Consider the following 27676-nt stretch of genomic DNA (forward strand, 5'->3'; position numbering starts at 1 on the left):
CATTTGTAGTTTGGGAAAACTAATTTGGCTTATAATCTGAAGGCTTGGATGGGATCTGAAGTCTCACACAGGAGAAATTGCAAGCTCACATGGGAGTCTACAGTGACATGTTCCTATCTGAAGAGCGAATCGGGGCCGTACAGTTCGTTTGGGTCTCGGGTGGTAATGAGTAAGATTAGCAGGGTACAAAGATACTGCTCTGTTTATGTCCTCATTTTTTTAAAGCATGCGCAAGTCGAGAACATCACGGACTGTAGTAGGTTGATTAGATGTGAATTTGACAACACCAGCAGTTTAGATGAACCGATAAATTGCTTAAAAAGCAACATGACCGGAATGAATGACAACAGTTTAAGTTGTGTTACCACATAATAGTTGCACAGGCCGAAGAAGAAAGGCACTCCTGACATAGGGTAGTCCAAATATAAGCTATAAACAAATAATTTGAGAAGAAATATATTCAAAATGAGTGAAATTATCTGTCTACGCAACTAAGTAAATTTTACTTGATAAGAAATCTTGAAATAAGATTTATAAATCCAGATTAAAGATTATACTGTAAAATCAAGGACTAAAAACAAGTAAAATAACTTTTAAAACAAGCTACGGGTCAATCATGTCTAAAAATAAGATTTTAAATCTTGGCAAGTGCCAGATAATTTGCAGTGTTCTTAAATTCCATTTCATGGGATGAGTTTTTAATCGTATGGTGTGTTTCTCTTGATACAGACTTAATCATAACAGAATATCTTTAAATATTACATATTTGTGCAAATTTGCGTTTTAGTTCAAAAGAGGTACACCAAAAAGAAAAAAAGAAAAAGGCAGAAGCTGCTTGTAGTGTTTTTTGGAACAAACCACCTGAAGACTGAAAACTGCCGGACGGCTCTAACCAAGTCCTTCAAAATGAGGCTGAAGATGTTTTACTTTATATTGCATTGTATCTTTAATGGTTGTTTTGACGCCTTGATGATTTCTGTTTTTATTGCTTTTTCTCATTGTTCTTGCCAATTGTACATGTTTGGTAATGAAAGGCGCTTTGCTGCCAAACATCCGGTCCAAAGAAAGCAGCCTTGCCATCTCACTACACCTGAATTCAATATAAAACGTTTGTATGATAGAAACATTTAAAAACTAAACAGTAAGAAAACTACCACCATGAGCGTTTCCTTTTGGTTGCAGTGAACTGAAGAGCAAAGGACAGATATAATTTGAATCAGATCAGTTTTTGATTACAGGCTAAACTGAGCTTTGGGATTTAGGCTCTTTGAATCCGTGTTCAAAGAAATAAACGATAATGCTGCGTCTGAACTTCAGTATCTGGCCCTGGTGGACTGCCATGTCTGAACCGCTTCCCTTCCTTTCAATGACTCTAAAAGACTTTCATACTGTACACATACAGTCAGTATGTTTTGGTTGTCAGGAGACCATCTTGAAAGACCTGTTGGATGTCCTCCTCTTCCTAGAAGCATCACTGATATGCATCTCACAAACATGTCAGTGCCCTTTAGCTTCCCAAACAGCCCTACCCTACAGGAAAGGTTACACCGCAGGGTGATGGCTATCAGCTTTCCTCTCCTTTAAAGAGAAAATTATCACCCACACTGCTCTGGAGCTCGTTATGCTACGACTAACAGATTTTGTCACGTTATATAAGAACCGTTTCTCCAAATCTATCGGGTAATTCATTTTAATGTACAAGACAATTCTGGACAAACTGTTTCAGATTCCCATTTTTGTGTACACAGCAGTTTTAGAACTTTAAAGCAACAACTGATGAGGAATTCAGATGAATAAATAAAAGAGGGATAGCAGTCTCGGTCAAGGGACAGACTGCAAAATAATTTGATTAATGGTACAAACCTTGACACTGATCAGTGCTGTAGAGAGCCCCAGAGAAGAAACACTGAGGGAAATGGGAAGATGAACATGCAATCGAGAAAGAGGAAGAGCTTCCAGTATTTCACTGAAACTGAGGATTTCTTTCTTTCTTTCTGAATATAAGCAGGTTCACACAATACAATTAGTGTGTCAGTATTTGTATATTTGTGGTTTGTACTGTGTTTGTTTTTATCTAATCTCTGCATCTTGAATGCAAAAGTAATTTAAAATTAAATTACTGCCACACAGAGAGTTTGCATGAATAATTACAGCATTATCTGTGTAAATTGCATCTAATGAAGGGCGTTAATAGTACAGTCAGCCATATCCCTTGAACCCTAAACCAAATGACGGTGTCTCCCTCTGCTGGTTATAATGAAAACTTCAGGCAGAAAAGCTGTGGGTCAACACATTTTGAGTCGCTCTTTAAGAACCTCTTATGTGAAAGATGTTTGTACAATTTAGATTATCAGTATACTATAACTGTGCTGCTTAATTATGCTCAAGTTTCGATTAGAGACAATCTGTGAGATTTCAGATTTCAACTGGGACACTTTACAGCCGTATCACTCCGCTTCATAGTCGCTTCAACAATAAAGACATTGTATTTGAATCCAAGGAGAAAGGTTTAACTGGTAAATAGTTCTAATAACAACTTTATGATGTAGTGGTGGAACCATTTGACTTGCAAGAGTAAAACATATTCAAACATTGTGGTGCTATTTTTATTGCTGTGTAAAAGAAATTGTAATCCATTGTATAGCAGGAATATCTCCAAGTATTGATTAACACTGTTTGATAATACAATGCAAATTATGACATTGATGTAGTTTTCCCTTTGTTGACAAAAATGCGATTACTTTTTAGGAATGTTCACATATCAATGCACTTTTCCCATCAAATTAAGCACTTCTGACACTGTGTGCGTCTGGTTTTGGATCTTTCTCATATCAGGATATCAACATCTTGGTGAGTATTTTATATAAATAGCTAGGAAAGTATACGGCACCGCAACTAAAGGCATCTACACAAATATTAGGATTAAAAACTCAGAGTAAAGTAGCTGCCAACTGTCTAGAGCAAATTTAACTAATCTAAACTCTTATGTAACTCGTTTTTCTGAAACAGTAATGATTGGTTAGGTGCTGGAATTACTGATGTTTTACTGATTTACTGATGTCACAGATGACCAATACCAAAAAGCTTTACCACACTATTCTCATGAGAGAGTAACAGTGTGTGTTGATGACTTTAAAAGAATCGTGTCATTAGTTTGAAAAAAGGGCTCAGTTATCAAGTCAATGTATTTCCAAGGCTGCCATCATTTATTAAATAAATTAAGACTGAAGATTTTCCTCTTTGTTGAGCCAAAGTACTGTGATCTCTAATTGTTTAAACTCCCTTGACAGGGGCGTGCCTCTAATGTATATGTACTGCTAAGTGAGGATCAACCAATAATATAAAATAATGAAGTGTCTTTTAAAGGTTTTTTTTCCTTTAAAGCTTGGGGAAAATGTTTGTAGTTTGTTTGTTTTTTCAGCAGCTAACAGAGGGTTTCCTCCTTACGTCAGGTGACCTATTATCATTTATAATGAGGTCAGAGCATCTGCTGCAGTTGTAGGTCAGGATTACCAGGAGAGAAGGGCTTCCCCGGCCAGCCACAAAACAGCAGTCGGTCAGCTCGGACTTGTCCTGCCAGCAGGTCACTCCTCTGCAGTTAGCAGGTCAGTTTAATCAAGTTTCACAGGATCCCGCAGAAATCGGTTACGGTTACAAGGTAGTAAATAAATTAAAGATGCCCACAAAAAAGAAAAAAACAAGACAAAGAGCAGAAGAGGAAACCGAAGCTGTGGATGACGAAGACTTAGAGGATCAGGAACCAAAGACTAAGAAGAAAAGTAAGCAGGTGAGTGAGTCAAGAGATACGGGAAGACTGAAGAAGAAGAGGTTGAAGGACACCGAGGAAGAGCCGTACGACTCGGACACATCAGAACCTGAAGTGAAGAACACCAAGAAGAAAGGAAGAGATCAAGAAAAGGTCAAGAGGAAGAAAAAGAAGAAAGAGAAAGACGAGAAGGAGAGCGACGATGAGTTGAGCAATGGATCAGATGATACAGACGATGAATGGAACAATAATGACTCCAAAAATAAAAAGAGAGGAGAGAATCTCCCGGATGTGATTGAGATCACGAAGAAAGGCTCAAAGAAAGCCTCAGTCAAAGACAAGATGGGCAAGGATAAAAAATCCAAAAAGGACTCGGAGAAAGAGGATGAGCCCTCAGCCGGGGATGAGGAGGAGGGGAAGAAGAAAAAGAAAGAAAAGAAGAAGAAAGGTTCAGTGAAGGGCGACAGTGACGACGACACCAAGAAGACAAAGGCCAAAAAGAAAAAGATTGAAAACTATGTTGAGATCTACGAGAAGGAGCTGCGCAACTACGAGCCAGAAAAAGTGGAGAACTACGAAGATGAGTATCACAAAAAGAAAGGTAAACCATCTCAGGCTGTACAATCTACAAATACTAAGACGGAGAAAGTATAGATATATAAGTATCTGTCTTTTATAGGACGGCCGTATTGTTTAATCGTAGTGTGTGATTCCTTCATGGAGATATCGATGATAATTCTTCTTCAGAGACATTTGACACCCAGAGAAGAGGTGAATCCTTGATTTCAGTTACGGGAGTCTGAGTGGCTCGAGCAGTCACGCATCCGTGCTTTAGTTTAATGTTCACGGTAACGCGACACGCTGAGATGTACTACCCAAGTATCGTTAGTGTACCTCCTGGTAAGAGACACCTGTCACTCACTACACCTTATACAGACTGATCTCACATCCATCTCATTAGTCCTCGCATCCTTTTTGTTACTGAGCCCTCATATCGGAAACACATTTAATGTCACTCCAGATCTTAAACACTGAATTCCTGTGTGAGCATTTACTTTGATATCATGACAGGGAAAAAATATGGATGACGTTTTCAGGTCAGTTGATTAAAGAGCAATCAAATAAATCGCTGGTCATGTAAGGGACATGTTGAACAATGTCTTTGGGATCATGTCTTGGTAGCAAACCTTTTCAAAAGAAAGGTGAGATACCGTGTGAAACAGGAGGGATAACCAGCTTCATGAATCCTTTTTCAGGTCAAGCTGGTCTGCGGCAGTACGCATTCTCGTTTCATTTGAATAATATTTATTTCGTAATCCTACGTGTCCTCTAGTTCCCATGATGTCAGTTTCCCCTGGTGTAATCACGCTCTTTACCACAACAATGCTTCCCAGTGTACGAGGTGGTGACCATCACTGGTGATGAGAGAGGAGCTGGAACCGATGCCAACGTGTTTGTCACTCTATTCGGAGAATACGGTATAACTCCCAAAGTCCACCTGGCGAGCAAGTAAGTCCCCTTAAAACGTTGTACAAAAGTATATGCGAGCTCACCTGTACTCCAAGTAAAGAGCAAGTGTGTAACATAAACCAGGCTGCATGAGGCAGAGCCCTATTAACTTTACTTCACTTAGACTTCCATCTTCCTTCAGTTTTCAAGCCTGAACAGTGTTTTCTTCCTCTTCAACAGCACAGAAAAAAGGTATTTACCCCCTAAAACTTGTGAGTGAATGACGGCTCACTTTGTGCTGTGATTTTGATGTGAATCGATCTGCATGGCATGTGAATGTGTCAAAAGGGTGCAATGCATTTGTTTCATCATGAACTTCATGTGATTGTGAAATATCTTAGTTTGTTGTCTGGATCAGTGTTTTTCAGTCCTGATCTGGGATTCCTCCATTACACAACTTTTACTTGGCTTCGTTCTATATACAGTATCTGATTTATGGGATGGTCCAGCGTGATGGTCTTCAGGGAAAGATAATGACCTAGTCATATAAATTACAAATATTAAAAAAAGGAAGACATAGAAAATATCCAGGACGCAGGTTTTTCAGGAACAGGACTGTAAAACATTGATCTACTCTGCTTGTTTGGGTCAGATAAAGTTCAGTCACTGTGATTTCAGGAGTCGCACAGCATTCGAAAGAGGCAAAACAGACGTGTTCAGAATCAGAACCCACAATATCGGCGCTCTGAAAAAGATCAGGTATGTCCAAATGGAAGCATTTCATCCTGTTAACCTTTGAATGGAACCATTTCGTTTAGTTTGTTATTTGCATAAGATATGAAGCATCTTCCTGGTTGATGATGGTTGAATACTGTTGACTTGGATCAAATATGCGTTGGTTTCCTTGATTATTTTCCTGAAGAAAGCCGACGTAACTCATTGCTTTTTGCTCTGTGTGCTTTAGGATTGAGCACGACAACACAGGCATGAGTGCCAGCTGGTTTCTGGACAGAGTCGTGGTTACAGATGTGATTCGACCTCACCTGAGGTTCTATTTTGCGTGTAACAACTGGCTCAGTAAGGTGGAAGGAGATGGGCTTTATGTCAGGGACCTGCTGGGCAGCATGGACCCCATGGACATTCCCAAATGTACGTACCCACAGATAGGAGATTCTGAAACAAAAGAATCGGCCCAAACTGTTTGAAATATTAGAAACTGCTGATCATTACCATTAAAGGGGTCAAACTTTTGACCTCTGGGCCAAAATCACTGAAAACAACTGTTGTCTGTAATTGATGTACCAGCGATTTAATGTTTCAGTGAGTAGTGGCTACAGCGCCGTAGAGATCCGTTTGTTTGTTTGTTTTGTTTTAAGTATTATCCCTCCTATGAGGGAGAATATGCAAAAACATGCATGCAAGCTTCAAAATGCTTCAGTTAAAGGACTTAACAGGCATGGTTGAAATTCCATTTGTTTTTCTTTGTAAATTTCAGCTTGTTCTAATTTTGCATAAAGCAATTAAATGAAACGTCCACTACCCTGCGCTAAACTTAAACAAAGGAGCGCATTTGAATTTGTATTTAAAGATTATTTCTTGTCATGTTACTGATGCAGCCCTCTTAAGCTAGAAGGGGGCTGCGCGAGACCTACTGGACCCTGGCTTACATTCAAAGGGTTTCTTTTAATGATGTTTCAACATTTCATTGTTGTTTTCCAGATAATAAGTGTGTGGTGAGTGTTTTCACAGCAGATGTAAAAGGCAGTGGAACAGATGCGGATGTCTTTATCAATATATTCGGGGAGTTTGGAGACACAGGTAAATCAGACTGCAGCGGGGAACAAGTGTCACAAATGTAGAAAAACACATTTTCCCGACTGAAATGTCAGTTTTAATTATGTGCACCTTAATTATAGTGTAGTCTGTTACCGTTTGCTTTTTTCATTTCAGGGGAGAGGCGACTTGACAATGACAAAGATAACTTTGAAAAAGGAACTGAGGACAAGTTTACCATTGAGGCACCGAATTTAGGCAAAATTAGGAAGATCACCATTGGTCATAATAACAAAGGCTCCTCAGCAGGGTGGTTTGTAGACAAGGTAAGAAACTAACAAACATATTGTCCATGCCTGATTCGATGTTACTTCAGAAACTGTTATTGCGCAGAAGCAGGGTTTGGTGTGGTTTCAGTCTGGGTCTCCCCCGGAGGTGACTGGAGAGCTTCAGAGGACACGTAGCAGCAGCAGAAATCCGGAGGTCAGGGCAATGCGATGCCTTTCAAAATGAAAATCAGCTTTAGTTTCATTACAATCATAGTTGCAGACTTTAGTAAAATCCAAAAGTATTTAATTAGTACAAGAGCAGCCATTAGGAATTATATAATCTGTTTTGGGCATTCAACCTCCCCAAAAATCCTAAATTACAACAAAGCAGACTTGAGAGTTTTGGTGGCTGGGGGCCACAATGTGATCCAAGCTTGTTCGGGAGGAATTTGTCCTCCTGCGTTTAAAATGAAAGCGCTGTGGTATTTAAGACACGTAACCTTTGTGTTTCCTGCCAGTCTTTTCAACTGAGACCGGCATCCCAGCTGCTCCAACACGTACAGTGCACCTCAGCTCAGGCAGACGGTCACTCAAACAGACACATGCACACACACATTGTCATTCTACACTCTGTGTAAAGGGAAACCGTGGCCCATTAAGGGATTGTCTTACGACAGGCAGATGAGTTGTTAGATTTGTTGGTTCCTACAGCACAGACCAAGAGTGGCAGCAACAGTGGCATTGGCATTCCTCATGGGGTCCCATCAATGTTTATTACACTGAGACATGTTTGAGAGTGAGCAGCGTTTTGAGAACAAGATATGTGAGCTTGTTTTTTCCTCCTGCTGCAACCTGTTTAGGCTCCTATGCTAAATGTAATCGGCATTCCCACACTGAACACATTGGACTATCAAACTATAATTACTATATGTCGCTCATGAATTCAGCGGAATGCCAAAAAACACAATTAATACAATTTATGGCAGCATTATATGTTTATTTAAATATGTATAAAGAGGACAGAGTTTCAAGGACTCAAAATTATTGAAATGATGAACTCAGGAAGGGAAAAGAGTAACCTGACTGGCCTTGATGCCTGAGGAACTGTAGGGGACATTAAACATTACACTTCTACGATAAACTCCCCCAAACAAAAAACATATTGAAAAAAATAACCAACAAAATGACTGGAACCATATCCTGGATTCAGCTCAGGGATACACCTTTAGGTGAAGGCAACTATAATTATTTTTATATTTAGGATGAATAATAGCAACAAGGAAACCTGAACAAACACTACAGAAATTTAAAAACGTTTTAAAACTGTCTCAATATTTTCATTCAGCTCATACTAGATGATTTACTTCAAGTAACAAAATGCAAAAACCTGCATTCTCACACTCATCAGGTTTTCTATTTTTTACCTTTTGCATCTAATTACTTCTGTAAAATGTCCATTATGTGTACCATAGCGTAAGAGAGATGGAGAAATAGCTCAAGAAAGGATGAAGAACACCAGTGTGTTCATCGTTTGACCCATCAGTGTGACTATTTATGCAGGTTTATGTCTGAATAAACATATTTGTCTTTTCATACAGGTGGTTGTGGATGATCTAGGAAACAAACTACTGTACGAGTTCCCCATCAACCGTTGGTTTGCTATTGATGAGGATGACGGGAAGATTCAAAGGGATGTGTTGGTGGGCGGGAGCCAGCCCACAGGTGAGGCTTGACCAGCAGAAATGTAGCTCTAAGCTTGGAAAAATGTAACTGTCACATATAGTCATGCTGGAGAACAGAATATTGGTGAGAAAATGTTCATTTTGAAAAATTTGCTGGGTCATTCATTTCAAAGTTTAATAAAAAGACAACTGCAGATAAAGTTTGCTGGAATGCCTGCGGTGTAACGATTCATTCTAGGGTCGGAATACGGCCGTTTAAATGGGGGTGATCCGGTTTCTTCTCCACTCCTTTGCAGTATGGGTGTACTGTGAACCATGGTGAGCCTCTGGCGTTGCCTCTGATAGCCTGACATGTAACTGTACCCAACAGGTATTGTGTACAATGTCCAGATTGTGACAGGAAACATCCGTGGTGCTGGGACCAACTCCAAAATCCACATTGTGATGCATGGCACGAAAGGCATGAAGAACAGTGGAAAGGTAATGAGAAGATCACAGCAGCAGAGACGTCCGCTCACATTCAATTTAGAAAGTAATGAGAGCGGTGCAGCAGTCATTAGTTTCTATTTGTAGGAAGCAGAGTCGATAAAGACACTGCAGTTAACTTGAGCGGCCAACACAAGGCGCAGGATTCTGGACACAAAGCAACATCAGCAGCAAAATCAAACATTTAATTCAATCAGGTGTCCTTGATAATGTTTCCTGTTAATGAAATGACTCAAATTAAATGTGCGTGTCAATGAACCACTATTTCCTTTTGATGCAGGTGTTTTTGGAAGGTGGAAAGTTTGAGCGGAGCCTGACGGACATCTTTAATGTTGAGACTGCTGCACTCCTCAGTCCCCTCAGTCGAGTCACCATTGGACACGACAACGGAGGCCTCAGCGCCGGGTGGTACTGTGAGAAGGTGCATTGATATGCGTGTGAGCATCCGAACACTGCAGTCTGGCAATTTTCTCCAAAATGGCTCAGTGGAATTGATGTTTGTTTTTTTTTTTTGGGGGGGGGGGGCTGTCTGCGGTTTTGCAGGTCGTGGTGTATTGTCCATTCACAGGCATCGAGCAGACCTTCCCCTGCAGTAAATGGCTGGATGAGAAGGAGGGAGATGGGCTGATAGAGAGAGAGCTCTATGAGATGGTCTCACTCAGGCAGAAGAGACAGAAGAGTGAGTTGAATGTTAATAATTGTGACTAGTGTGCTGCCACACTGAATGCTTCTGTTTCCAATTTCACTGCCTGAAACACGAAGCAGAGGAATTTTAAATCTCTCGCATGTATCACAAATTTGCATAATGACTCATTAGGCAGTCTGTCTTCGCTGTACCTCATATGATGGCTCGTGAAATGAAGCCCAATATAATTTTTTGAGAGCCATGAATGACAACTCCAGTTATCTTCCATCCTAACTTTGTGGCCTATGAGCAAATACAGCATGGCTCAGGTATTTCTGTCCCTATAAACCTGTACAGTTAGTACTCCCCCACCAGCTGGTTTCATATCAGTCACATGTCCACAGCAATCACTTCATTATGATCGATCTGTGTCCAGCGAAGACTTTTTAACAAGCAAGAATGTCATTTTAAAGTCTCCCAAAATGGTGAGAAAGCAGATCTGCTTTGGAGCCGACTGTTACAGACTTGAGGCTTCTCGTGGGCACAAATGTGAGAAATATGCTTATTAAAGTCTGCCTGGGCACCCCTTAGGGCTATATTTTAAGTACTTCGCTAGAACACATTTAGGAAGAGTCCAAATCCACTTTAGTTCAACAGCAGATGCTCTATTTGCAGCTTGGAGTGCTGTTCTAAAGCTGTTGTATTCGGTATTAATACAGGTGTGCATCAGGCCGAGAAGGCGAAAACAAGGGAACTCCCACTCACTGTCAACCCAGTGACAGAAAAACACAAAGTCCTTTATATGTCAGATTTACAATGTATTTATGTTTGACATTGTTGGATACTTGCACCATCGGTAGCAACATCAAAACTGCAAATAAAACACAGAAGTGTTTACAATGACTTTGCATGCGACCAAATTTAAAGTGAACAGTGCAATCAGTTTCTGCACCAACTTGTATACGGGAACAATAAGAGAAACTTAGAGAGAAATTGTCCCCCAGAAACACTAACAGTGATTCGTTTCTCCACAGAGCACCCCTGGTCCCTGTGGATCTGGACGTCAGACCTGCCTGGTGCAGGAACCGACGCAGAGATCTCCTTCCAGCTGTTCGGAGTGAAGGGCAAGTCCGACGAACTCAGGCTGGACAACAAAACAGACAATTTTGAACAGGGACAGGTAGACAGATTCATGGTAAGCAGCTTATAATTCATACTAATATATGAAAGGCATAACAGGAGGCCCTGTCATTAACTTCTTCAATCCTGCTGTCAACCTGCAGGTTGAACTGCCAGATTTGGGAAAAATTACCAAACTTCGCATCTGGCATGAGAAGAGGAATCCTTTTGCCGGATGGCATCTCAGCAAGGTGACAATTTCTCAGATCTTCTCATACATGCTGATGAATCAATTTAAGTACCTCACCGTGATGCTCCAGTACATATATTTCAAAATAATGAGCCATATTTAATGATTGACTATATAAATGTGTATATTGGTAGGCAGAGTATATAAATGAGGCAATTAAATAGCTCAGGGTCCTCAGGCACAGACAGATATAGTAATGTCATAACCATAAAAAGGTCTGTGATTTATACACTTTTATATAAGCTTTAGGATCATTGTTGTACCTGCAATTAAAATAAAGTTTAATGAATCACAGCACATTGATTATTGGTCAAAGCAAGCAAACTCACCAGCATAATCTCTCCTCATTAACAGGCAACATTGATGAAGACCTTAACGAAGGAGAAGTATACATTTCCTTGTGAGCGGTGGCTGGATACGAATGAGGACGATAACGAGGTTGTGAGAGAGTTAACCGCCACTGGAGACCTGATTGCTGAGCCTCTGCCACGTATGTAAAATGCACAAGCAGCCAGGATGTGCTTTAAAGAAATCAACAACGGCGGTTTGAGTTCTGGCGTTGTTCTGTTCTTCAGTGGTCAAATACAGAGTGACTGTGTGCACGGGGATGGTCGGCGGCAGCGGCACAGACGCTTCTGTTTTTCTCAATCTGATTGGAGACCTGGGGGACACTGGAGATCGTGAGCTGGTCAACTGCAAAAACAATGTCAACAAGTTTGAGAAAGGAAATGTGGGTACAGTCAAATCAGTATGAGTCAAACCTCAGGAAGAATGATCAGTGCTTCTGCCTTTGTCTCACTTGAAATAACTGACAGATCCTCACTCCTTTATTTCAACCCTGAAACTCTGAAATTAAGCCTTAATGGAGTTTCTTTTTTTTAATGTGTGTTACTGCATTCGTAGCAGAAATGCTTCAAACCTTTTTCACACTGAATATGTGGTAAATGTCTGCGTGTTAATGGGTTATTTTGTCATTCCAGTTGGATGAGTTTATAATTGAGGCAGCAACCATCGGGCAGATTCGCCGGGTGAGAATTGGACACGATGGCAAAGGCGGAGGCTGCGGCTGGTTCTTAGACAAAGTGATTGTAAGAGAAGAGGGACAAGCTGCGGCCCAGGCCGCCGAGTTCCCCTGCAACAGGTGCATTGGTTTCAGTGTTCGTACATGATAAGTGCTAATTTGGGATGAGAGTATCTAGAATCCTTTTAAAACTACACCGAGCCGGGGCAGCCTCAACTCCATCATTTCATTTTCACAAATCCATATTTTCCTCATATTTATGAGCCGTGGCTTCACATTCCACAGGTGTTTTACAGTATTTCGTTAAGCTCACATTTCCCATATATTTCTCCTCCAGCAGCAGCAGTCCACGCTGTTGGCACGTGGCAGCTTGGCGCCATTTTGTCCATAGATTCATGCTTTTGATGCCAAATCCTGAGTGCACCATCTGCAGCTTCAACAGATAAAAAGACACGTCAGTCAAGGCCTCAGTTTTAGTTTTTTCTTCAGCTGTACAGTTTTAGCAAACTTGTATCCCATGCAGCTTCAAATTTCTCTTCCTGCCTGACAGGAATAGATCCAGATAAGGTCTTCTTCTGTTGGAGTGAATTTGCCTGCAGGATAAATGTGTAGTAGATGTTGAGAGGCTTCTTTGCTGCGTCTGATCAATGGTGACCTGAACGGAGAGGCTGTTCACTTGAGGATATTTCTGTTGTTTCATGTATCACAATTGGTATCAATATTATGGTGTCTAAATGTGGAATTAATGCACAATTAAGTGATCTGGCATCATGAAATTAGCAATGCATTCATCAATACTGGTATGTAGCAGACTGTGTTACTCATTACTTTTGTCAAACAGAGAAACTGTTTGAGCTGCAGTCTCACTCTGTCCAGTCAATTCTCTCAGAATTTCTAAGGAATTTATATTTCACTAAATTGCTGTTTACTGGAGAAGGAGCGGCTGATTATTCCTGAACACTGACAGTTACATAACAGTTGTCAGTTTTTCAATAACACTGACACAATGACGTTCACACTACCTGTGATATAATCTAGATTACAGAGCATGTTCTCTAATCTATGTAACTTCTGATGAACTTGACGAGTGACTCAATCATCAGACTGAACCACACGGAGCTGACAACTCAGCTAATGTGTCAAAAGCAACACTACAATTGCACCACTGCATGTGCTGTACTGTTATAACTAAACACATTGAAAACCAAGAAACTAACTGACTTCACAGAAAGTGACTGTTCATGACTAACTTTCATTAACATGTATAACATGATATGAATAAGATGGGTTTATTGACAATACGCTCTCTAGGTGGCTGGATCGCAATGAGGATGATGGACAGATTGTTCGAGAGTTGGTGCCGTTCTCCGATGGACAGCGTCTTTACAGTAAGTGAGAGAAAATGTTATTTTATTGAGCTTTTTCAACTCAACCCTGACACTTCCATTTGTGCCTCCGCCACGTGTGTCAGACATCAGCTATCACATCGCAGTGAAGACAGGAAACATCCCCGGGGGCAGCTCAGACTCCAACGTGTTTGTCAAGCTGTACGGCGAGAAAGGCGACACGAGCAAGATGATGCTGGTGGTCTCTGCCAACAACCTGGGGAACTACTTTGAGACGGGCCGTGTTGACATCTTCACCGTGGAAACCTTTGATATTGGACAGGTTCGAACGTTTGATGTTGGCAGCTCGCTATAAGAAGCTTTAGGTGTAATTTAACTGAGGACACACAGTCAGAGATTAGTTCTCCGGTTAATTTGGGATCAAAGATTTTATCAACATGCGATGTAGAGATACTGTGGATGAACTGTGTGACGAATATCACTTTTTTTCTATCGAAGTAATTAGAAATAGTGTATTTTTAAGATTAGAACTTGACACAAAGTTGGAGTTTTGAAAACTTCTACAGAATCTCTGACCGAGCAACAAAAATACACTATATGACGTTTCATTAGTTTTACATGAATAATTGATATTTCATGTTTAATTTTTGACATCTGAGATATAATCTGTTTAATCATTTTTAGATCAACCGTCTGATGATTGGCCACACCAACATAGGCATGCGGGCCGGCTGGTTCTTGGACAGTGTTCAGATCATTGTTCCGGTCCATGGAAGCCATTACATGTTCCCCAGTCACCGCTGGCTGGATGAAGACGAGGCTGACGGCAAGACCGAGGTGGAACTTTATCCGAGCGAGATCTTGGAAATGGAGCAAAGTAGGCAACACATGCGTTCTGGATTTTCAAAGTCAATTACTTACATTCATCTATGTACAGTTAATAAAGTGATGTTGTGCAGGTAATAATGCTCCAGTGTGTGTCCTGTGACTTTTCTTCCGCAGTGATTAACTATGAGGTGACGGTCGTGACTGGAGACGTCACTTTTGCCGGCACCAATGCCAAAGTGTTCACACAGATTTATGGGAAGAAAGGCAAGACAGAGGTTATCACTCTCGAAAGCAGGTCCAACAACTTCGAGAGGAACACCACAGAGATATTCAAGGTATCAGAGCTACAGGTCGAACAGTGAGCACCTCTAAAAAGTGCAAGTTGAACAAAAGTATTTGAAACATTGTGCTTGCTCCCCAGACTGAGGCCAAAGATGTAGGGAAGATCTTCAAGATACGCATTGGTCACGACGGCTCTGGGATTGGATCGGGTTGGTTTCTGGACACCGTCGACGTGAAACACCTCATCATGGCCATGGTGCCCAAAGAGAAGAAGAAGGAGGACAAGAAGAAGAAGAAGAAAAAGAAGAAAGATGAGGAAGATGAGGATGAAGAGGGTGGAGAGGAGATGCAGGAGGTGGTGCTGACATATCATTTTCCTTGCTCGCGCTGGCTGGCTGGCGGAGAGGAGGATGGCGAGCTGGTGGTGGAGTTACTGCCTGATGGAGAAGAGGAACTGGAAGGTAAAACTTTATTTTTTATTTCTTTTAAAAAGCTTGCTGAGAGGGAAGAGTTGAATATCGAAGTACTTCCAACTGCATCGTGAATTTCTTGGACAGTGAACAGCTGATGATCTGAGCACTCACTTATAAAAACCAATCTCAGCTAGTAGAAGCTTCTCTTTATGCAATGATAGAGTATACATTGTTGTAGGCTATATAGAGTGTAAAACTATACACTAAAACAATCGTTACTTCAAAAAAAATCCATTAACATGAAATCCATAAAAACAGCAGCATTATTCTTGTCAACGCTCCCTGGAGCACATTGAAGTTGCCGTCCTTAAGATTTTCATTGTGTTTTATGCTATTGTCATTAAGTCTATTCCTCCCACTGCATTCATTTGTATGGCCACTGGGTGAATCCACCATCCCTGCCCTGAATTCAAATGACCTGCGCTTTCATAAAGTACTCTCGAGAAGAATATCATGCAAGAGCTGAGTAGAAGTCTCAGGAACATTGCACTTTATGATATCGTGACATCAGCCAGACAAGAAAGTTTAAGAAATACAACGTGTTCATTTACTCCGACTAGAAGTTCTGCTTTCTACTCTGGACTGTCTGTGAATTTGTATCTATTTGTTTGCATGATATTTGGATATAGTCGACATTTATACATAAATAGTGACACTGCATGCTGGCAATTCATCCTGTCTGTTGTCTTCCAGTCAACACTTATGAAGTGTGTGTCTTCACTGGTGACATGCTGGGAGCTGGGACCGATGCCAACGTCTACATTAATGTTTATGGGGAAAACGGAGACACCGGCGAGCGCTACCTAAAGAATTCTGACAACCTCAACAAATTTGAGCGGGGGCAGGTATTGATGAGTCAAACAAAAACAGACCAGTCACTCAACTGTGAGGACGCATCCAGATCGCATGATCTGTGAAGTCAGAAAGATGTTGAGTCGATGATTCGTATAAGTACATTGCTTAAATGACACCAGCTGAGTCATAAAATAATTTAGATATTCACACTCTTTCCTGGATGGGTAATTCGCTGAAAATTTGCCAGCAGTTAGTCAAAGATCGATCTGCGCAGCCCGAGGTGTGGCCCGAGGTGTGGGCAGGAGTGTTTTCTGATTGGGTTACAAGCTCTCCGGCAGGCGAGCCAGCTGTGACTGAGAGGAGCTCCGAGGAGTACTCAGTGTCATTGAACCTGCCCTACTTTTACTCGTTACTTCATCCACACCTGTGAATTATTCATCACTACATTACACCTGGCTTAGTGTGATCACTAAACTGAGGCCCGCTGACCGCCAGGCTCATCAGTAGCCCACGAGGGGGAAAAAAAAAGCCACAGAGGACTTGGCAAATTGCATGCACTCTTGACAGGAAATAAGTGAATAAATTATAATATGAAGGACCAACATCAGAATAGTTTTGTTGATTAAATCAAACTTTTAAAATATATTTTATTCAAACTATGTCGTTACAGAAAGCCAAACAACCTCAGAAAAATGTAATCGAAAACTTTTTTTTTTTTTAAATTATTATTATAGTAAAGCACTCAATGTGAGTGTTAAATTATCCTGTCTAAATATTATTTAACAACATAACAAAAGCCCAAATAGTTTTAGAGGAGTTTTTTTCTCGAACTAGAAGGAGCTCATCACAAAAAAACACTGTCTCACCATGAAGTTCTGTATAATTCATTTCTTCTCACAACCTGAAATTTCTACCCGATTAAACAAATCATGTGTTTTGAAACAAACCTTCCAGAACTATTTGTACTGGGAGTATTTGGCAATTGAGACTCTACACTTTAGTCTTGCTGCGTAAAGGCTTAAAAGGGATATTAAAAAAGAAACTAGCAGCTTTGGTTACTCTGGAGATTGGTGGGATTTTTCATAGAAAAACTAACAACATTCAATAAAATTACTGCAGGACATACAAAGCAGATCAAAGAAATGTTTTAAAAGTTGAAAATCTAACTGACCTCTCATGAAACTTAAACAATTAACTCTGATTAACATTCAGCTTTCATTTCATCTCTCCAAGCGATGCAAGGCCAGACAATTATCATAGACAAGAAATGACATTTGTTGATGGGTAGTCGTTGGAGCCTTTGACTTTGGAAGCTATATCTGTATGCACCAATCACAGTTAGAATGGTCTTGCATCTGTTTTTGTCTGCATTGCACCATTGCATGTATTATTGTTATTATTTTTACCCTTTGCTCAGTGTATTTTTTATTTTTTTTTAGCTGCTTTCCTTTCCTTTTTTATCTGTTCCTCCCACATGACCACCCTTGTTGAAAACATCCCCCGTCCTGCTTTCATCACGAATGGCACCCTGCCCGTATCAGCATGTGTTGTATTTTGCAGGAGGATGTTTTCACTGTGACAGCTATTGACTTGGGCCCTCTGAAGAAGCTGCGTATCCGACATGACAACAGTGATCCTTACTCCGCTTGGTACCTGGATCGGGTGGAGATAGTGGACACGACGGAAGACATCACGTAGGTGAAGCATTTGCAGAGGAATTGCTCGGCTGTTTAATCAGAGGAGAAGAAAGATCCTCCTGCTGTTTGATTTAAAAATTCATTTGTTGATATATTTGATTGTGACGTAACAACGTGCTATCTTTAAATAACAGTGCTAATCAAAGGAATTTCCTGTGTCCACAGATACTATTTCCCCTGCAACCGCTGGCTGGCAGTGGATGAAGATGACGGGCAGATAGCGAGAGAGCTGGTTCCAGTGGACGAGGCCTTCATGAGGAAGGACGAGGATGACGAGGGGACAGGAGCCACACTGGGGCTCGAGCAGAAATGTGATGCCATTTTTGAGCTTCTTCATTTTTTTTAGATGGAAAAACGAGAGAAATCAATGAATCATGTTAGACTTTAAAGAGGAGATATATCAACGTAAAGAGAGTTAAAGTAATGACTTGTTCCATTTATCTTACAGCCATGTCTACCACATATACTCTTAAATTGAAAACTGGAGAGAAGAAATATGCTGGAACGGATGCAAATGTGTTTGCCATACTGTTTGGTGAAAATGACGACACAGGTATAACTCATCCACATCCTGACATACTGTAGTTCTGTGCTCTGTGATAGAGTCAAGATACAATGTGATAGAAGTTTGCTGCACCATTCACAGGAATCATCAACCTAAAGGCTTGCAAAACCTACAAGAACAAGTTTGAACAGGGGATGATTAACGAGTTCACAGTGGAGGCCGTCGACTTAGGGGATCTTGAGAAGCTTCGAATTGGCCATGACAACTCAGGTGGGGTAAGACCCAAAAGATAATCAAATACTGACGGTAAATAAAAATCCTCTTGGATCAAAACTCTCCCGCCTCATCTGTCTCCAGGAGGTTCCCCTGGTTGGTTCCTGGACTGGGTGGAGATAGACGCCCCCTCGCAGGGTCAGCGAATACGCTTCCCATGTGGCCGCTGGCTGGATAACGGCGAGGACGACGGTGCCACAGTGAGGGATCTCTATCCAGCTGAACTCCAGACTGAATTCTACACGCCATGTGAGTGACGAGGCAATTTAAGGACTGTTTGAATCTATTAGTAGAAGTAGCAAGAACTGATGGAGAAAACGTCCTGTGAAAGTGTTTTTTTATGTATATCTAGTAAAAGTGTGGGTGGATTTGCAGTGAAATGTATTAAAGGTAGACTGTGTGAGGTTGTCAGAGTAGTCTTATTTTGTAGTTTCAGTTTACTGCTTTTTTCATTGAACCGAATTAAAGGCATTTTCCCAACATGAAAAAAGTATTTTCTTCCAAACTGTGCTCATTTGGAAAACATCAATCATCAAATGTCACAGCACTCCTACAGGCTGATAGCATTGAAAAGTCTCGATATTTAGGATATTTTTTATTCACATAAAATATTAACGTGTACTTGTGTTTATGCCACTTTGTGTTTATTGTGTGACAGATACATTATGGCGCTTTTATTTTTCAACCGACATTTTCTGCCTCGGATTTTTCTAGTTGTGCCTTACGAGATAAAGATCTACACCAGCGACGTGTTTGCAGCAGGAACCGATGCAGACGTGTTCATAGTTCTGTATGGGGGTAAGGGTGTGTGCACGCAGCAGAAACACCTGTGTGTCAATAAGAGAGAGCGACGTCTGTACTTTGAGAGAGGAGCCGAGGACATGTTCATTGTGGAGGTGAGTCTTTTCCATCAACGGCTCTTTTAAAACTGTGGCCGCTGTTGACCACAAGCTGTTTTATTTGTTTCCACAGCTGGAGGACATTGGCGATATTCTGGAGAAAATCAGGATAGGACATGACAACAGAGGCACCAACCCCGGATGGCACCTCGACAGAGTGGAGCTCAGGCGTCAGCTCAGGAAAGGAAAGGTAGTAAAAATCCACTTGAGATCCACCTACGTAATGGAGAGCATCATTAAAGAGATTCTGGTCTGTGCTCTCATTAATGGTTAATAATTCAGCATCTTTTGGCTCTCGCAGTCAGATAGAGATACCTTTCCGTCACTATGAGGCTCAGCCTGGGGATTCGTCTGTGTTTAACGGCAGGGTTCCGAGACGACCATCTTCCCCTGTGAGTGTTGGCTGGCCAAGTCTGAGGATGATGGGGAGATTGTGAGGGAGCTGGTCCCCTCGGACATCATCACACAGAAGCTCCTCAGGGATGGGACACTAAAAACGACTGAAACTGAGGTGGAGGACGCACTGGAAAGTAGGTTGACCCTGGCTTCAGTGCTGGAGTGTAACTGATTACTCTAACTTTGGCTGCAATTAACCCTTAATTACTTTTCATTTGTCTTTCCTTGTTCAATTTTGGCACAGAGCGTGTAGTCATTATGGACAAAAACATCTCTTGTTATCACACAATGTCATGTCCTGTTTTACATTAGACATGAAAATAAAACTGTCAATATCCCTGACATGGTGGCTTGAAATTTGATTAGAAATGTTGATATATAATAACTGTAATTAGAGTACTCAAAACTAGCACCTGGTCCAATAAAATATCACAACATGCAAACAAAGAGTGACACATTCTTACATGCGGTTAACATAATTCATTGTATAATTGTATAATAAGAGAACTATTTGTCAATATATTTAAAAGGTGTTGCTTGTAGTGATGAACCCACACAAAGTTATCTTAACCTACTGCTCAGCCCTGCTCTGCTCCATGGATCTTTGAGATTCTGCTGATTGTTTTGAGGCCTTTTACTGCATAAATTCACATATTGCTGCACTAACTGAGCAGAGAAATGCCACTCCATAGCCAGAGGTCTGCTTTCTCTCAATAATGTGGTTCAATTGCACAAAATTACAGACTCGGTGAGCAAACAAACAATTCACAGCAGAGTTTTTCTCCCCTCACAGTTCACACGTACAAGGTGTCTGTGCGGACAGGTGATATGTACGGAGCGGGAACTGATGCCAACGTTTTTCTCACCATCTATGGAGACCTGGGAGACACCGGGGAGCGTAAACTCGCCAAATCTGAGACCAACAAGAACAAGTTTGAGAGAGGGGAGGTATGTGTGGAAAGATGTTTGGATATTATATCACAGTATTTCCACAGTATTGAAATCATCTCATTTCTCTTTTGCCTTCTAAGGTGGACAAGTTCACAATAGAGGCCGTGGACCTGGGGCAGGTGTTTAAGATCCGCATTCGTCATGACAACTCCATGATTGGGGCCGGCTGGTACCTGGACCAGGTGGAGGTGCTGGATGTGGAAACAGAGGAGGTGTACATGTTCCTGTGTGAACGCTGGCTCTCAACCAAGAAAGAAGACAAAAGAATAGAGAGGACTTTCTACGTTAAGGTTTGTGGGAATATCTGCTGCTGGAGCAGCACAGTGGCGTTGGAAGAGGGATGGATTGATAGAGGCTGTGGTGAGAAATGTTTCTTCTGTCCTGTTCAGGATTATGAGGGTGAAAGAAGCAGTGACCCATATACCAAGATGATCGCTCAGGCCAAACTGGGACTGGACAGGAATGCCAACAAGAAGAAAAAGAAGAAGAAGGTGGCAGTTGTCGAAGAGGGTCCAAGTAAGGCCACAAAAGCAATACTCATGTTTCTCAAAGCTGAAGGCGGGTAAGATGAGAGCAATGTGCCTCGGGAACCTTTTGAAAATGTTTCAGATTCTCAACATGTATACCTAATTAGACATGTTGAAATAATTAAAAATATGTGAGATTCATCAGTTCAAATTCCAATTTTAACATTTTGACCTAGTCAGCTAGATAGCTATAGATAAATGTATATGAAACCAAATTTCCCAAAACAACCTGCTAAAGTCATTTAACATGTGCAATTTTGTTATTCAAATGAAAAAAAACTAAAAGACAAAAAATCAAACATTAGCGACTAAATTTCATGCTTTACTTATTGAGAAAAATTAAGAAATTCCCAACAGTTCAAACCGATTCTTCATAACATACGTCTTAAAATTGCTTCAGTCTAGCTTTATAGTCACTCAGTAGAGCACACTCAGGTTAAAGATGGCTGACATCTCTCGTTTGAAGTGTGAACTTGAAAGAAGACTTCAAACTGAACTTTCAACGGAACTCAAATCTTAAAGCGATCCCTCTCTCTCTCACTCAGTCATTCCATATCACTTCACCCTGTACACGGGGATTGACCGCGATGCCAGCACGACGGCCAGGGTCTATGTTATCATCATTGGCCCTAATGACGTGGAGACAGACCGGCTCTGGCTGGACCTCCCCGAGGGAAAGAAATCCTTCCCAGCCGGCACGATGGAGCACTTTGTGTCCTATGGAACTGACGTAGGAGAGATCAAGAGGGTGGAAGTGAGAATCTTTGACTGTGTCTGTTGGCTGAATCTGTGAATGTGCCTCCTATCTGCTTCCTCCTCTCACGCACCGATGCTTAAAATTCAAATATAGCCATGCTGCCTTGGTAATAATTAATAATAGTTGTGCCTGCTGGTGCCAGATCAAACAAAATCAAATCCCCACTTCTACCTTCTTCCTGTATTCTCTCTCTCTCTCTCTCGCTCTCTCTCTCGTCTGCTTTCTCATTCCTGCCGTGTCTCTTCCTCAGCTCGGCCATAACGGTGTAACACCAGAAAGCTGCTGGTTGGTGGATGAGCTGTCGGTTGCCGTGCCAACCAAAGGTATCAAGTACATCTTTCCGTGTAAGTGCTGGCTGGCTAAAGACAGGGGAGATGGTCTGACTGCCAGACTGTTCAATGTGCTGGACTCCAGCACCATCAACATCAGCCGCAAAGTGAGTCACCGCATGAAAATATGATGTCTAGCAAACATTCAGTGAACCTGTTACATAAAGGCAGAGTTCCCACTGTCTGCGTCTGTAATACCGACTGTATGTTTCAGGTTGTATATACAGTCACAGTTGTCACAGGTGACACTCAGTATGCAGGGACTGACACCAACATTTTCCTGACCACGTACGGAGCCAACGGGAGCACTGAGGAAATGCTGCTGCCTAAAAACGAGGACAGGTCAGTGGAGTCAGCCCACCGATTAATGAAGGAGTATTTAATTGTATTGAATTACATGGAATTGAATGGATTGATACCTGCTTAACCAAAGCTGTCAACGTTTGACTTCAGCTTGGAGTGAGATTTCTTTTTCCATCGAGGGAGTACACAAACACACACACACACACACACACACACACACACACACACACACACACACACACACACACACACACACACACACACACACACACACACACACACACACACACACACACACACACACAGTGCAAGTGTAATACATAAGGCATTAGTAGGCAATCGATAGAGAATCAAAATACAGGTAGTTTATGTGAAAATGTTATTTTTGCAGCTCTCCTCGCGTCATTTAATGTGACTCACAGGAAGTTCAGCATGGATCTGAAAACTGCAGCGTAGCGTGACAAAAGGTTATGTGTGGAGGGAGAATGTGTGTGTAAAGTCTCACAATCGCTGGCAGCTCAGGTTGAACTCAACTGATCACAAATATGAGCAGCATCTTGAAGCACCACATCATCAAATCTCACTTATTTACAAGGGATGTATAAAAAAAGTGCTTTAACAAAAAATCACAGGCTGCATTAGACTGTTTATGAGTCAGAGAGCTCATTCACACACTTTTTTTTTAATTCATTTATTTTAGGCATGTGACATTCAAAGGTTTTGTACAATCACATACATAACCAATTTCCCCGTATACCTACACACGTATCCCAAAATATCTACACCATTTGATGATAATAGATAATTAAATTATAGCTTATGAAAATATAGTTATACAAAATATCTAATTCTATGTTCAAGTATACCCACACATACTTATCAACATACATGCACACACACAGCTTGTATATCTGATTAACATGTCTGAAAAGGACATCTCATGTCTCATAGAAATCTCACTGGTCACAACTCACACCTAATAAATAGTCTCTTTCCGAAAGGTTAGTGTACTTTTCTGAGGAGTGTAAATCACTGAGCTTTAGACATGCTGTTAACAGTGTTCACAATTAGGGAAACTGTTTTACTGATTCCATACCTTAAACTGAGTCAAGCAGCCAATGCTTGCTACGTATTTATTTAAAAAAAAGAGGAGCCATTTGGGCTGATCTAACTCTCAAAGCAATATCCGTTTGTACAAATGGGACAAACTCTTTCGTCAGGATGCCCATTCAGATGTTTTCAAAGGCCAATTGAATCAAGCATATTGTTCTGTGCAGGTTTGAAAGAGGTCAAGAAGACACTTTCAGCCTGGAGATCGATGATATTGCTCCTCTAAAGAAGATCAGAGTTCGGATCGACGGCAGCGGCAGTCGCCCTGATTGGTTTCTTGACAGGGTAACAAACACACTGCTGGGACTGAAATGCAAATCGGTGATAACACAGATTATACGCACAGGCAGCAGAGCTGGCAGGGTCATAAATTGTAATGTAAATGAGGCACCATGTTTGAACGGCGCTATCAGAAGTATCTCTGGATTCTGCCACCTGAAGATCCAGTTTAGTTCTATTTTACTGCTAAATTGTAAACACAGTTTTCATTTGCCAGACAAGAAGTATCTCTGCGGTTTAGTGCTTTAGATTATCTACAACTAAAATTAGAATGTTGTAACTGTAAATATGCAATAAAGCAATGAATTGGTCTCCAAACAGCTGAAAGCAGGAGGAATGTTTTAGTTTGTACTTGTGCTTGTTATGGCTGCATAATGTTTTATACAGTGACGACATACATAAAATGAATGGTTATGCATACATGTGCTGGAACAATATTTTTAAATATTGATGATAAGTTCCTGATGTCGATATGTTTGTGTTAAACCTTGTACTTCTGCTATGTACTCAAACCACTGGTTTAATTAATACGTTTAGATGCTAATGAGGAACCTGATCACGGAGGACATGTATCTGTTCACCTACGAGGACTGGCTGTCCAAAACCAAAGGTCCAAAGAGGACGAAGGTGTGTGAACTTGCGGCCGTGGTGGACGACGAGGAAATGGTGGAGAAAACGACTTACATCATCCAAGTCCAGACCAGTGATGTCGGAGGTGCGGTGCATGGGTTTTCAATAGTTTAGTTGAGAAATCTATTTGAATTTGTTCTCTGAGGTCCCTCACAAATATTTATTAATTCTAAGGTGGACGTTAAGATTAAAACTAAACTGTTATTTGAGTCTTGAAGAGTCCGATAGCATGTAGAAATTCTTTTTATTTATTGTGCCTCTTGGTTGAGCTTTTTCCAAACACAAAAGGAAACATATGATGTTTACTACGGAATTTATACAGATGGATTATCTGTGCCAAACTGCCAATCTGTGTGATATTACAGGTGCTGGCACAGACACTAACGTGTTTCTGATACTGTTTGGGGAGTACGGAGACACAGGGACTCTGCCTCTGAAAGAGAGCACCAACCGGAACAAATTTGAGCGAAAAGCGAAGGACGTATTTCGATTCCCCGACTTGCTCAGTCTTGGCGAATTGTCCAAAGTCAGAGTTTGGCATGACAACAAAGGTGAAGAAAGAGGGAGCTTTTCCACACATTTGTTCATTTTATGACCAGGCTTCTTCTTTGATTTAAAGAAAATAATAATAATTCTGTTTCTCTAAATCAAAATGTTTCTTGTGAATTTAATGGGCTTTTTGAACTTTTCAAATGAAAAACATGTAAATATGTTGTGTCTCGGTGGATTTAGTTTTCTCTCTCCGTGAGCAGGCCCTGCTGCCGGCTGGCACCTGGAGTACATCGATGTGAAAGATGAGGCCATGGACCAGACTTTCAGGTTCCCCTGCGACCGCTGGTTGGCTAAAAATGAAGACGACGGGCAGATTATGAGGGAGCTGGCTTGTGCCAACAATGACGCTATAGACCTCAGTGACAAAACTAGTCAGTATGAATGGACGTTTGCAGACATAATTACAACCTGTCCAGCTGTCGGAGATGCATTACTTACAGCTAATTGCAACCATTTGCCAGATGTGAAATGATTGCAGTGTGACAAATTCTGCCCCTCTGCTTCGTCACAGAATATGAAATTGCCACAACAACTGCGAACACAGACGACGCCTCCACCTCGGAAAATGCTTGGATCGTTTTGGAAGGGAGGAAAGCCCGCTCCAAAGAGTTTGTTCTGGAAAATAAGAAGAAAAAGTTCTTATGGTAAAGTCTTCAAAGAGAATCCAGGGGCTCGTGCCCCGAAGTCTTACGTAATCTCTTCTCTTTCACGTTTTGTTTTTCTACCCTCTTTTTATCTTGTCGCCAAACGTTCTGTTCTCCAAGTCTCTGCTCTCTGGAGATATAATCCCATGAGGTGCACAGAAGAAACTCAGAGAGACCGCTCAATTCGCTGTTCAGAAACCTCACACAAACCCTGCCGGTGACTGAAACTTTCTTTATTCCGATGCTTTACAGTGGTGCCACTGACACGTTTGAGTTTTCGTCCAAGCACTTGGGGGAGATTGCCGGGATCTGCCTCGGTCACGTCACTAAAGACGGCAAGAAGGTGAAGAGTGAAGCGTTCTGGCATGTGATGGAGGTGGTGGTGACAGAGAAGGAGCTGGGAAACAAGTAAGTGGAATCCCACACAACCTACTGAACATTGTATGAAATGTAATAAACATTGAATGTGTTGATTTCGCTCTCTTGTTTAGGTATTTCTTCCATTGTGATGCACAAATCCCCCTGGCAGCCAAAAAGGACCAGTTCCAGACGTTTGAGTGCTACAAGACGGTTGAAAGCTTTGCGAGCAAAGTCCGCAACCTGGTCCCTGTCAAGTATGAGGTCATCATCATCACCGGGGACGTCAAAGGGGCGGGCACGGACGCCAACGTATTCATCACCATCTATGGCGTCAACGGCGACTCGGGCACTCGCCATCTGCGGCAGAGGTTCCGCAACCTCTTCGAGCGAGGGCAAACGGACCGCTTCGTTCTGGAGATGCTCGACCTCGGCGAGCTGCTGAGGGTCAAGGTGGAGCATGACGCCAGCGGCTCCAACTGTGGCTGGTTTTTAGAGTGTGTTGAGGTGACCAACACTGCCAACTCGGTCACAACCATCTTCCAGTGCGGAAAGTGGTTGGACATTAATAAAGCCGATGGACAGATTCAACGAGTGCTCTACCCGAGATATTAGACCCCAAACCTATGAAACAATGAGTGGGTATGCATTTTTCTTTCTCCTTTTTTGGGGGGTTTGTTTTTTTTTAACTATGTGTTAAATGAGAATTGGGTGGGAAAAAAAGAAGTTAACAGGCCTGAATGTGACTTTATGTCAGCTTTTAAGGGGTAGAAACAGTGTTTGTTCTTACATTGGTGCCAAGAGTTCAGGCTGCCCCTCTACAATCCTCACACAGAAAAAAGCCATTTGCACCCGACGTGTACAGTCTGAAAAATGAACCTCAGCCGACCTCAACATCACTAAAAGTCCTCATGAGAACATAATAAATGTGTTTTCACCCGGTGTTTGTTTTCTCTTGTTTAGAACCAGCTAAACCACTTCAATGCTGAATACTTGAGAAGTTCTGGTCAGAAACATCAGTCTATCTTCTATGCCATGCCCAGCTAAGTATGGGTGAGGGCAGGATTCACCCTGGACAGATCCCCAGTCCATCACGGGGCAAAAACAAAGACAGACAACTGCGCACACTCATATTCACACCTAGGGGCAACCATTTCAGCTTGATTTGTCCTCCTCATGTGCCACATAAACATATTTTGGTGTTCGTAATATGGATTTTAACTCAGATGCTTGTTTTGTCTCAGTATTTAGGCAATGAAAGTTCAAGGTCACTGTGTTCTCATGAAACATTATGAGGCCATGA

The 27676-nt window shown here is 41.5% G+C and overlaps 1 protein-coding gene across 1 annotated transcript; it reads left to right on the forward strand.

Annotated features, from left to right (window-relative positions):
• Positions 1 to 3676: 3676 nt before the first annotated feature.
• Positions 3677 to 27315, forward strand: loxhd1b (lipoxygenase homology PLAT domains 1b; the record flags this gene model as incomplete). The annotated part of the gene is made up of 42 exons (XM_080467884.1): positions 3677 to 4367; positions 5161 to 5275; positions 5879 to 5974; positions 6180 to 6364; positions 6935 to 7033; positions 7166 to 7314; positions 8856 to 8979; positions 9310 to 9419; positions 9706 to 9846; positions 9969 to 10104; positions 11085 to 11245; positions 11334 to 11420; positions 11774 to 11909; positions 11995 to 12149; positions 12400 to 12560; positions 13752 to 13828; positions 13912 to 14108; positions 14471 to 14663; positions 14789 to 14949; positions 15036 to 15357; positions 16063 to 16214; positions 17725 to 17858; positions 18027 to 18172; positions 18310 to 18414; positions 18508 to 18636; positions 18724 to 18888; positions 19354 to 19535; positions 19612 to 19728; positions 19906 to 20068; positions 20728 to 20882; positions 20966 to 21175; positions 21275 to 21401; positions 21958 to 22166; positions 22420 to 22605; positions 22713 to 22840; positions 24079 to 24196; positions 24728 to 24905; positions 25186 to 25371; positions 25573 to 25743; positions 25884 to 26016; positions 26269 to 26424; positions 26508 to 27315. 42 exons carry the CDS (start codon positions 3677 to 3679, stop codon positions 26986 to 26988), a joined length of 7227 nt encoding a protein of 2408 aa, XP_080324010.1. The 3' UTR covers positions 26989 to 27315.
• Between the last annotated feature and the right edge of the window lie 361 nt (positions 27316 to 27676).

Source organism: Lipophrys pholis, assembly GCF_963383615.2.
Source record: "Lipophrys pholis genome assembly, chromosome: 7".
NCBI lineage: Eukaryota > Metazoa > Chordata > Actinopteri > Blenniiformes > Blenniidae > Lipophrys > Lipophrys pholis.